The sequence below is a fragment of the Pseudophryne corroboree genome, chromosome 1 (assembly GCF_028390025.1).
Source record: "Pseudophryne corroboree isolate aPseCor3 chromosome 1, aPseCor3.hap2, whole genome shotgun sequence".
Classification (NCBI taxonomy): Eukaryota; Metazoa; Chordata; class Amphibia; order Anura; family Myobatrachidae; genus Pseudophryne; species Pseudophryne corroboree.
In genome coordinates this window covers 1132660592-1132673369 of record NC_086444.1, presented here as the reverse complement: position 1 = coordinate 1132673369, position 12778 = coordinate 1132660592, and the positions used below count along the sequence as shown (strand labels likewise).

General features: G+C 47.9%; 1 protein-coding gene across 4 annotated transcripts in view; it reads left to right on the top strand.

The window, feature by feature from the left end:
- The window catches only part of PPP2R2C (protein phosphatase 2 regulatory subunit Bgamma), a 319744-nt gene that overhangs the window by 289527 nt on the left and 17439 nt on the right, over window positions 1-12778 (top strand). For all 4 annotated transcript variants that reach the window (XM_063923619.1, XM_063923610.1, XM_063923638.1 and 1 more), the window contains one exon: window positions 183-352. In XM_063923619.1, the coding sequence (XP_063779689.1) occupies window positions 183-352 (170 nt within the window). The remainder of the gene's footprint in view (window positions 1-182; window positions 353-12778) is intronic.

The window sequence follows — 12778 nt, the reverse complement described above, 5'->3', positions numbered from 1 at the left end:
TAAATAGCAGAAGGAAAAGTGCACAGCGCTCCTATTTAAAATCCATAATAATTGTTTTATCCCATAAAATCCGGAAAAATCTTGCAACAAACGTTAACTGCAACACTTTAATGTACCTAAGTAAATGGCAGCCTTCTGTGTAAGACATGTCATAGTGTGATCTATTTTCTCTTTGCTCTCAGTGTATGAAGAACCAGAGGATCCCAGCAACAGGTCATTTTTTTCTGAAATCATCTCATCAGTCTCAGATGTCAAATTCAGCCACAGCGGGCGTTACATGCTCACGCGCGATTACCTCACTGTTAAAGTTTGGGATCTGAACATGGAAACCAAGCCTATTGAGACGTACCAGGTAAATATTTCTCAGGGGCTACAGATGTAGGAACGTTCATCCTTACCCGCGATGTGTACACACGTGCCAGGGTCTCAGTGCGCCGAGCCGCGACTATTCGCACCTGCACTCGCACAATGCAAAATTAATGTGTCGAGGGGGGTGGATATATAGACGCGCATGCTTACCGCAAAAAAAAAGTACCACTCGCAACTAGATGCAGACATAGTGAGCTAGCTATATCTGTAGGGGTGTAGTTGGGATCCCTGCAGTCAGAATGCCGTCGCCAGAATCCCAACACCTGTTAGAATGCCTACGCTGGCATCCAGAACGTAAGTATCCCGGGGAGGTTAGGGTTATGCTGTGGGGGGGGGGGGGGGGGAGAGCTTAGATCTAGGTTGCGGGAAGGGGAGGTTAGGGTTAGGCTGCAGGGAGTGAGGGATATGGTTTAGGCTGTGGGGAGGGAGGGTTGGGGAAAGGAAGGGGGGGAGGATTACAGTTAGCTACGATCAGTTCTGAATTACCCCCATTAGAAGAGCAGGGAGTGGATCTGCACAGAAAATTTATTTTTGCTTACGTCCTAGAGGATGCTGGGGACTCCAAAAGGACCATGGGGTATAGACAGGATCCGCAGGAGACATGGGCACACTATAAGACTTTTACTGGGTGTGAACTGGCTCCTCCCTCTATGCCTCTCCTCCAGACCTCAGTTAGATTCTGTGCCCAGGAAAGACTGGACACACACTAGGGGAGCTCTAGTGAGTTTCTCTTGAAAGACTTTATGTTAGGCTTTTTTATTTTCAGGGAGACCTGCTGGCTACAGGCTTCGTGGGACTGAGGGGAGAGTTAAGGGCTCTGCTTCTTAGGCTACTGGACACCATTAGCTCCAGAGGGTTCGATCACTTGGTTCGCCTAGCTGCTTGTTCCCGGAGCCGCGCCGTCACCCCCTCACAGAAGCCAGAAGAAAGAAGCCGGATGAGTATTAGAAAAACAGAAGACTTCAGACGGCAGAAGACTTCAGTAACGGAGGTACAGCGCAGCGGTCGCGCTGCACTCCATGCTCCCACACACCAACGGCACTCGCAGGGTGCAGGGGGCTGGGGGTGAGCGCCCTGGGCAGCAGGTTACTAGGTTACTGGAGCCTTTTTTCCACTGGCAAATATACATATTAGGGGTGCCTGGGCACTGTGTATGTACCCCCGCCAGTATAATATTTAAAATTTTATCGGGACTATAGCACGCCGGGAAGGGGCGGGGCTTAGCCGCACAGCTTACCAGCGCCATTTTCTCTACTTCACAGTGCATGCAGAGACGCTGGCCCAGACCTCCACTCTCCTTACAAGTACAAGGGAGCAAAACGGGGGGGGCAGCACAGGCGATTGGTGATATATATTTACAGCGCAGACATCATATATTATTTATTTAGTAGTATATGGGCGCTGGGGTGTGAGCTGGCATACTCCCTCTGTGTTCTCTCTACAGGCTTCCCTGTGGGTCTGTCCCCTTTGGCCAGTGTGGGTGTGTCGGTACCGGGTGTCGACATGTCTGAGGCTGAGTGTTCCTCCCCGGAGGAAGTTACTGGGGGCGCGGAGAAGGATTTGGGAGTGACTCTGTCGGCACCGCCGACTGCTGATTGGGTGAATATGTTGAGTACATTGAATGCAAATGTGGCGTTATTGTCTAAGAGGCTGGATAAATCTGATTCTCAGACACAAACGTGAAGAAAATCCATGGAGGACGCTTTGTCTCAGGTACAGGCCCCCTCAGGGTCACAAAAACGTTAATTTACCCAGATGGCAGATACGGATACCGACACGGACTCTGATTCCAGTGTCGACTATAGTGAGGCCAGTTTACATCCGAAATTGGTTAAGAGTATTCAGTACATGATTGTGGCTATTAAAGATGTTTTACATATTTCTAAAGTGCCTGCTGTTCCAGATATGAGGGTTTGTTTGTATAAGGAAAAAACCCCTGAGGTGACGTTTCCCCCCTCATGAACTGAACGCTCTTTGTGAAAAGGCTTGGGAGTCGCCTGACAAAAGGTGGCAGATTCCCAAGAGAATTTTTATGGCATATCCTTTCCCCTCTGACGACAGGGAGAAATGGGAGTCGTCTCCCAATGTGGACAAGGCTCTGTCCCGACTGTCCAAGAAGGTGGCGCTTCCGTCTCCTGACACAGCTGTCCTCAAGGATCCGGCGGATCACAAGCAGGAAACGACATTGAAGGCCATTTTCGTCACTACTGGTGCACTCCTCAGGCCTGCCGTGGCATCGGCGTGGGTGAGTAGTGCTATTGCTAAGTGGGCTGATAATTTGGCATCTGACATGGATACCCTTGATAGAGATAACATTCTTTTGACTCTTGGTTATATCAGGGACGCTGCAACTTACCTAAAGGATGCGGCGAGGGATGTCTCTTGGGATCAAGGGCCAATGCCATGGCGGTCTCGGCCAGGAGGGCGCTGTGGATTCATCAATGGAATGCTGATGCCGACTCCAAGAAAGCTATGGAAGCTCTCCCTTTTAAAGGTAGTGTCTTGTTTGGTGACGGCCTTGCTGACATGGTGTCTACCGCTACTGTGGGTAAGTCATCTTTTCTTCCTTATGTTCCCGCACAATAGAAAAAGGCGCCTTTCGGCCTAATAAATACAAAAAAGGAAGGGGCTCATCCTTCCTCGCTTCAAAAGGTAGAGGAAGGGGAAAAAGGTCGCCTGCTGTGTCTGGCGCCCCGGACCAAAAGTCCTCCCCCGCCTCTGCCAAGTCCACCGCATGACGCTGGGGCTCGTGAATCTAAAATCCCTCAATCCGTACTTGAAAACTTTCAAGTTCAAGATGGAATCTGTTCGAGCTGTGATCTCCAGCCTAGGAGGGGGGGATTTTATGGCGTCAGTCGACATAAAAGATGCCTACTTACACGTCCCGATATATCCTCCTCATCAGGCCTTCCTGAGATTTGCGGTGCAGGATTGTCATTACCAATTTCAGACGTTGCCGTTTGGGCTTTCCACGGCCCCGAGGGTCTTCACCAAGGTGATGGCGGAAATGATGGTACTCCTACGCAAGCAGGGTGTCACAATTATCCCGTACTTGGACGATCTCCTGATAAAGGCAAGATCAAAAGAGCAGTTGCTAAGAAATGTGGAACTCTCCCTGACGGTTCTGCAACATCATGGTTGGATTCTAAATTTGCCAAAGTCTCAGTTGATCCCGACAACTCGACTGCCCTTCTTGGGCATGATCCTAGACACGGAACTACAGAGAGTGTTTCTTCCGGCGGAAAAAGCTCTGGAAATCCAGACCATGGTCAAGGAGATTCTGAAACCGGCAAGAGTGTCGATTCATCAATGCACTCGAGTGCTAGGGAAGATGGTTGCGGCTTACGAAGCCATTCCGTTTGGCAGGTTTCATGCCCGGGTGTTTCAGTGGGACCTGCTGAACAAATGGTCCGGGTCTCACTTGCACATGCACCGGAAAATAAGTCTATCTTCCAGGACCAGAATTTCTCTCCTGTGGTGGCTGCAGAGTTCTCACCTTCGAGAGCAGTGATTTCCAACCTTTTTTTACTCGCGGCACACCAAACAATATTTTAAAACTGCCAAGTCACGACTGAACCTCTAAGAAGAGCCCAACAGTTCACTCTGAAGGTGCAGGAAGCTGCTCTGGCTCCGCGGCACACCTTGCAACTGGTCGCGGCACACTGTTCTAGAGGGACGCAGGTTCGGAATCCAGGATTGGGTCCTGCTGACCACAGATGCAAGTCTCCGAGGCTGGGGTGCAGTCACACAAGGAAGAAGTTTCCAGGAAAATTTGGTCAAGCCAGGAATCTTGTCTCCACATAAATGTTCTGGAGTTAAGAGGTATTTACAATGGCCTTCTGCAAGCGAAAAACCTTCTTCAAGGTCTACCTGTCCTGATTCAGTCGGACAACATAACAGCGGTGGCGTACGTAAACCGCCAGGGCGGAACAAGGAGCAGAGCGGCAATGGCGGAGGCCACAAGAGTTCTCCGCTGGGCGGAACAGCACGTGAGCGCTCTGTCAGCAGTCTTTCTTCCGGGCATGGACAACTGGGAAGCAGACTTCCTCAGCAGACACGATCTCCATCCAGGGGAGTGGGCCCTTCATCAAGAGGTATTTGCAGAAGTGACAAGGCGTTGGGGAATGCCTCAAATAGACATGATGGCGTCTCTCCTCAACAAGAAGATTCCAAGGTATTGTTCCAGGTCAAGGGACACCCAAGCCAGTGCAGTGGACGCCCTGGTAACTCCGTGGGTGTTTCAGTCGGTGTATGTGTTCCCTCCACTTCCTCTCATTCCAAGAGTGTTGAGGATCATAAGACGAACAAGGGTTCAGGCAATTCTCGTCGTTCCAGATTGGCTACGGAGGGCCTGGTATCCGGATCTTCATGAACTGCTCATAGAAGATCCTTGGCCGCTTCCTCTCAGAGAGGACTTGTTACTGCAGGGGCCATGCGTATTTCCGGACTTACCGCGGCTGCGTTTGACGGCATGGAGGTTGAACGCCAAATCCTAGCTCGTAAAGGTATTCCCGGGGAAGTCATCCCCACTCTCCTTAAGGCTAGAAAGGAGGTCACGGCGAAGCATTATCACCGTATTTGGAGAAAATATGTGTCGTGGTGTGAAACCAAAACAGCTCCTGCAGAGGAGTTTCACTTGGGTCGTTTCTTCCATTTTTTGCAGGCAGGCGTGGATGCAGGCCTGAAATTGGGTTCCATCAAAGTGCAGATTTCGGCTTTATCTATTTTCTTTCAAAAAGAATTGGCCGCACTTCCTGAGGTTCAGACTTTCGTGAAGGGAGTGCTGCATATCCATCCTCCTTATGTGCCACCCGTGGGATCTTGAAGTGGTGTTACAGTTTCTTATGTCTCACTGGTTTGAACCTTTGCGGAAGGTTGAGTTAAAGTTTCTCACTTGGAAAGTGGTCATGCTTTTGGCCTTGGCGTCTGCCAGACGAGTGTCAGAATTGGCGGCTTTGTCTCACAAGAGCCCATATTTGATTTTTCATGTGGATAGAGCGGAATTGAGGACTCGTCAACAATTTCTGCCGAAGGTGGTTTCTTCGTTTCACATAAATCAACCTATTATGGTACCTGTGGTTACGGATGCTGTGGCAGTGCCAAAATCTCTTGATGTCGTAAGAGCTTTAAAAATTTATATCGCCAGAACGGCTCTTGTTAGGAAAACGGAGGCTCTGTTTGTCCTGTATGCTTCCAACAAGATTGGAAATCCTGCTTCCAAGCAGACTATTGCACGCTGGATTTGTAATACGATTCAGCATGCTCATTCTTCGGCTGGGTTGCCGTTGCCGAAGTCAGTAAAGGCCCATTCTACCAGGAAGGTGGGCTCATCTTGGGCGGCTGCCCGAGGGGTCTCGGCACTTCAACTTTGCCGAGCTGCTACGTGGTCGGGTTCAAACACTTTTGCTAAGTTCTACAAGTTTGATACCCTGGCTGAGGAGGACCTCGTGTTTGCTCAATCGGTGCTGCAGAGTCGTCCGCACTCTCCCGCCCGGTCTGGAGCTTTGGTATAGACCCCATGGTCCTTTTGGAGTCCCCAGCATCCTCTAGGACGTAAGCGAAAATAGGATTTTAATACCTACCGGTAAATCCTTTTCTCCTAGTCCGTAGAGGATGCTGGGCGCCCATCCCAGTGCGTACTGTTACTTGCAGTTGTATTGTTGGTTGTTGTTTTCGGTTACACGACGGTTGTGTATCGGTTATGTTCAGCTTGTTGCTGTTTTTTCGTTCATACTGTTATCTGGTATTCCTGCTAATCCAGTTGTACGGTGTGTTTGTGGTGTGAGCTGGTATGTATCTCACCCTTAGTTTAACAAAAATCCTTTTCCTCGAAATGTCCGTCTCCCCTGGGCACAGTTCCTATAACTGAGGTCTGGAGGAGGGGCATAGAAGGAGGAGCCAGTTCACACCCAGTAAAAGTCTTATAGTGTGCCCATGTCTCCTGCGGATCCCGTCTATACACCCATGGTCCTTTTGGAGTCCCCAGCATCCTCTACGGACTAGGAGAAAAGGATTTACCGGTAGGTATTAAAATCCTATTTAAACCAACATATGTGCTGTGTTTCCCATCATAAGTATGGCATGTGGTTGGTGGTGCTCCCAGTATTAGGTAGAGTGCAGTAGCTAAATGTTTATGTTTGCATGGACACATAAAGACAAAAAATCTTTTTGGGACACTCTTTTCATATGATATTACGTATGGATTAAAACATAACTTTTATTTCTACTAAATCAATAAAAATGGCGATATAAAGTATGAATAAAATAATGACTACATTTCATTACGATTACAGTCTAGAAATTTTGTATACTATTTCCTATTAGTTATTGGTGAAATGTTTTGACCCATTATACATTAATTTTGCATACTGTTGCTCAATGGCAGTAATAAACATGGGGATAAAGACTGATTTCATTTAAGCAACAGCAGGTATATTATAATATTACATAATTATGACCAGATGTATACATGTACAAATGATAATCACAACTGATATGAAATTATGTATCAGATTTTTGAAAACATCATAGGTAACAGGTAAATGGCTTGATAAATTTAAATTAATCAAGACAAGATACAGTCAAATGAGTACTGTGTGATAGACTCTGAGATAATAGATTGATTGTTAGACAATATGGAATGGTATGGAATATGCTGACAGAAATCCCTATAAAGAAATTAGATAATCCCTCAGTGCCAGGTGCTAGTGAAAAGGACCTACAGTATAATAGCTGAAAGAAAGGATCGTCCATCTAGTTTTTTATTCAAGAGTACATTTACTAACTCTTGAGTATCTAAGCCATAGATGATCGATTTCAAACAGCAAATGTAATAAATGCTAGACAAGCCTGATCTAGCATTTATTACAGTTGCCATTTAAATTTGTCAACGCCATGGATCATTGAAGACCCAAGGGTTAGTAAGTGATTAAATGCAGTATTCCAGTAAAAATTATTTTCTACATTATGAAAGTTTTATTTGATTTAAATAGCTATCAGTTATGTTGCCAGGGTGAGGGTGATGTGTATATATATATATATATATATATATATATATATAGACAGCTGCTTTTGTCCTACATCATGGAGGGAACTACTAAGGTGCAGGGGTAACACTTGGATGTTTGGAAGTCTCATGAGTGTCGCAAGTCTGAAGTGTGTATATGTGTGTGTGTGTGTGTGTATATATATATATATATATATATATTGTAACAGGAGACTTGCTAGAATGTGCTCTGCTACAAAAATCCACCAACGACCGACTCCAGGCTTGTGCAAAAACAACAAATACCTTTTCTCTAACGTCCTAGTGGATGCTGGGGACTCCGTCAGGACCATGGGGAATAGCGGCTCCGCAGGAGACAGGGCACAAAAGCAAGCTTTTAGGATCACATGGTGTGTACTGGCTCCTCCCCCTATGACCCTCCTCCAAGCCTCAGTTAGGTTTTTGTGCCCGTCCGAGAAGGGTGCAATCTAGGTGGCTCTCTTAAAGAGTTGCTTAGAAAAAGTTTTTAGGTTCTTTATTTTCAGTGAGTCCTGCTGGCAACAGGCTCACTGCATCGAGGGACTTAGGGGAGAGAATTTCAACTCACCTGCGTGCAGGATGGATTGGATTCTTAGGCTACTGGACACCATTAGCTTCAGAGGGAGTCGGAACACAGGTCTCGCCCTGGGGTTCGTCCCGGAGCCGTGCCGCCGACCCCCTTGCAGATGCTGAAGATTGAAGAGGTCCGGAACCAGGCGGCAGAAGACTTTTCAGTCTTCCTCAGGTAGCGCACAGCACTGCAGCTGTGCGCCATTGTCTGTCAGCACACTTCCCACAGCGATCACGGAGGGTGCAGGGCGCGGGGGGGGGCGCCCTGGCAGCAATGTAGAATACCTGTATGGCGAAAAATACATCACATATAGCCCTTGAGGCTATATGGATGTATTTAACCCCTGCCAGACTTCACAATCTCCGGAGAAGAAGCCCGCCGAAAAGGGGGCGGGGCCTATTCTCCTCAGCACACAGCGCCATTTTCCCTCACAGAAAGGCTGAGGGGAAGGCTCCCAGGCTCTCCCCTGCACTGCACTACAGAAACAGGGTTAAAACAGAGAGGGGGGGCACTGATTTGGCGATATACATATATATTAAATGCTATATGGGAGGAACACTTATATAAGGGTTGTCCCTGTATAATTATAGCATTTTGGTGTGTGCTGGCAAACTCTCCCTCTGTCTCCCCAAAGGGCTAGTGGGTCCTGTCCTCTATCAGAGCATTCCCTATGTGTGTGCTGTATGTCGGTACGTGTGTGTCGACATGTATGAGGAAAATGTTGGTGAGGAGGCGGAGCAAATTGCCTGTAATGGTGATGTCACTCTCTAGGGAGTCGACACCGGAATGGATGGCTTACTTATGGAATTACGTGATAATGTCAACACGCTGCAAGTGGGTTGACGACATGAGACGGCCGGCGAACAAATTAGTACCGGTCCAGGCGTCTCAGACACCGTCAGGGGCTTGTAAAAACGCCCATTTACCTCAGTCGGTCGACATAGACCCAGACACGGACACTGATTTCAGTGTCGACGGTGAAGAAACAAACGTATTTTCCTTTAGGGCCACACGTTAAGGGCAATGAAGGAGGTGTTACATATTTCTGATACTCCAAGTACCACAAAGAAGGGTATTATGTGTGAGGTGAAAAAACTACCTGTAGTTTTTCCTGAATCAGATAAATTAAATGAAGTGTGTGAGGATGCGTGGGTTTCCCCCGATAGAAAATTATTGGCGGTATACCCTTTCCCGCCAGAAGTTAAGGCGCATTGGGAAACACCCCTCAGGGTGGATAAGGCGCTCACATGCTTATCAGAAAAATATCCTAAAAAGTATACACACACATGCTGGTGTTATACTGTGACCAGCGATCGCCTCAGCCTGGATGTGCAGAGCTGAGGTGGCTTGGTCGGATTCCCTGACTAAAAATATTGATACCCTTGACAGGGACAGTATTTTATTGACTATAGAGCATTTAAAGGATGCATTTCTATATATACGAGATGCGCAGAGGGATATTTGCACTCTGGCATCAAGAGTAAATGCGATGTCCATATCTGCAAGAAGATGTTTATGGACACGACAGTGGTCAGGGGATGCAGATTCCAAACGGCACAAAGATGTATTGCCGTATAAAAGGGGAGGAGTTATTTGGGGTCGGTCCATGGGACCTGGTGGCCACGGCAACTGCTGGAAGATCCACCGTTTTTTACCCTAAGTCACATCTCTGCAGAAAAAGACACCGTCTTTTCAGCCTCAGTCTTTTCGTCCCTATAAGATATCTGCCCAGGGATAGAGGAAAGGGAAGAAGACTGCAGCAGGCAGTCCATTCCCAGTAACAGAAGCCCTCCACCGCTTCTACTAAGTTCTCAGCATGACGCTGGGACCGTACAGGACCCCTGGATCCTACAAGTAGTATCAAAGGGGCACAGATTGGAATGTCGAGGCGTTTCCCCCCTCGCAGGTTCCTGTAGTCTGCTGTACCAATGTCCCCCTCCGACAGGGAGGCAGTATTGAAAACAATTCACAAGCTGTATTCCCAGCAGGTGATAATAAAATTACCCCTCCTACAACAAGGAAAGGGGTATTGTTCCACACTATAGGGTGGTACTGAAGCCAGAAGGCTAGGTGAGACCGATTCTAAATCTGAAAAATTTGAACACTTACAAGGGTTCAAATCCAGATGGAGTCACTCAGAGCAGTGATAGCGAACTGGGAACAAGGGGACTATATGGTGTCCCGGGACATCAGGGATGCTTACCTCCATGTCCCAAAATTTGCTTTTCTCACCAAGGGTACCTCAGGTTCGTGGTACAGAACTGTCACTATCAGTTTCAGACGATGCCGTTGGAGTGTCCAAGGCACCCCGGGTCTTTACCAAGGTAATGACCGAAATGAGGATTCGTCTTCAAAGAAAATGGACGACCTTCTGATAAGAACAAGGTCCAGAGAACAGTTGGAGGTCGGAGTAGCACTATCTCAAGTAGTTCTACGACAGCACGGGTGGATTCTAAATATTCCAAAACCGCAGTTGTTCCGACGACACGTCTGCTGGTCCTAGGGATGATTCTGGACACAGTCCAGGAAAAGGGTGTTTCTCCCAGAGGAGAAAGCCAGGGAGTTATCCGAGCTAATCGGGATCCTCCTAAAACCAGGAAAAGTGTCAGTGCATCATTGCACAAGAGTCCTGGTAAAAAATGGTGGCTTATTACGAAGCGCTTCCATTCGGCAGATTTCACGCAAGAACTCTTCAGTGGGATCTGCTGGACAAATGGTCCGGATCGTATCTTCAGATGCATCAGCGGATAACCCTATATCCAAGGACAAGGGTGTCTCTCCTGTGGTGATTACAGAGTGCTCATCTTCTAGAGGGCCGCAGATTCGGCATTCAGGATTGGATGCTGGTAACCACGGAGGCCAGCCTGAGAGGCTGGGGAGCAGTCACACAGGGAAAAAATTTCCAGGGAGTGTGATCAAGTCTGGAGAATTCTCTCCACATAAATATACTGGAGCTAAGAGCAAATTTGTAATGCTATAAGCTTAGCAAGGCCTCTGCTTCAAGGTCAGCCGGTATTGATCCAGTGGGATAACATCACGGCAGTCGCCCACGTAAACAGATAGGGCGGCACAAGAAGCAGGAGGGCAGTGGTCAAAACTGCAAGGATTTTTCGCTAGACGGAAAATCATGTGATAGCACTGTCAGCAGTGTTCATTCCGGGAGTGGACGACTGGGAAGCAGACTTCCTCAGCAGGCACGACCTCCACCCGGGAGAGTGGGAACTTCATCGGGAAGTTTTCCGCATGATTGTGAACCGTTGGGAAAGACCAAAGGTGGAAATGATGGCGTCCCGCCCGAACAAAAAACGGGACAGGTATTGCGCCAGGTCACGAGACCTTCAGGCGATAGCTGTGGACGTCCTGGTAACACCGTGGGTGTAACAGTCGGTGTATGTGTTCCCTCTTCTGCTTCTCATAACCAAGGTATTGAGAATTATAAGACGTAGAGGAGTAAGAACTATACTCGTGGCTCCGGATTGGCCAAGAGGGACTTGGTACCCGGAACTTCAAGAGATGCTCACAGAGGACTAATGGCCTCGGGAGCTAAGATGGGATTTGCTTTCAGCAAGAACTATGTCTGTTCCAAGAGGAACCGTGGCATCTGCCTCTAAGAAAGGACCTGCTCCAGCAGGGACCTTGTCTGTTCCAAGACTTACCGCGACTGCGTTTGACGGCATGGCGGTTGAACACCGGATCCTAAGGGAAAAGGCATTCCGGAAGAGGTCATACCTACCCTGGTCAAAGCCAGGAAGGAGGTGACCGCACAACGTTATCACCACATGTGGTGAAAATATGTTGCGTGGGTGAGGCCAGGAAGGCCCCACGAAAAAATTTCAACTAGGTCGATTTCTGCACTTCCTGAAAACAGGAGTGTCTATGAGCCTCAAATTGGGGTCCATTAAGGTTCAAGTTTCGGCCCTGTAGATTTTCTTCCAGAAAAAATTGGCTTCAATTCCTGAAGTCCAGACGTTTGTCAAGGGAGTATTGCATATACAGCCCCTTGTGTGCCTCCAGTGGCACCGTGGGATCTCAACGTAGTGTTGGGATTCCTCAAATCATATTGGTTTGAACCGATCAAATCTGTGGATTTGAAATATCTCACATGGAAAGGGACCATGTTGTGGCCCTGGCCTCGGCCAGGCGATTGTCAGAATTGGGGGCTTTGTCTTAAAAAAAAAGCTCATATTTGTTTTTCCATTCGGACAGGGCAGAACTGCGGACTCGTCCCCAGTTTCTTCCTAAGGTGGTGTCAGCGTTTCGCCTGAAACAACATATTGTGGTGCCTGCGGCTACTAGGGACTTGGAGGACTCCAAGTTGCTAGACGTTGTCGGGGCCCTAAAAATATATATATATATATATATATATATATTTCCAGGACGGCTGGAGTCAGAAAGTCTGACTTGCTGTTTATATTGTATACACCCCAAAAGATGGGTGCTCCTGCTTCTAAGCAGACTATTGCTCGTTGGATTTGTAGTACAATTCAGCTTGCACAGTCTGTGGCAGGCCTGCCACAGCCAAAATCTGTCAATGCCCATTCCACAAGGAAGGTGGGCTCATCTTGGGCGGATGCCCGAGGGGGTCTCGGCTTTAAAATTTTGCCGAGCAGCTACGTGGTCAGGGGGGAACACGTTTGTAAAATTCTACAAATTTGATACCCTGGCTGAGGAGGACCTGGAGTTCTCTCATTCGGTGCTGCAGAGTCACCCGCACTCTCCCGCCCGTTTGGGAGCTTTGGTATAATCCCCATGGTCCTGACGGAGTCCCCAGCATCCACTAGGACGTTAGAGAAAATAAGATTTTACTTACCGAT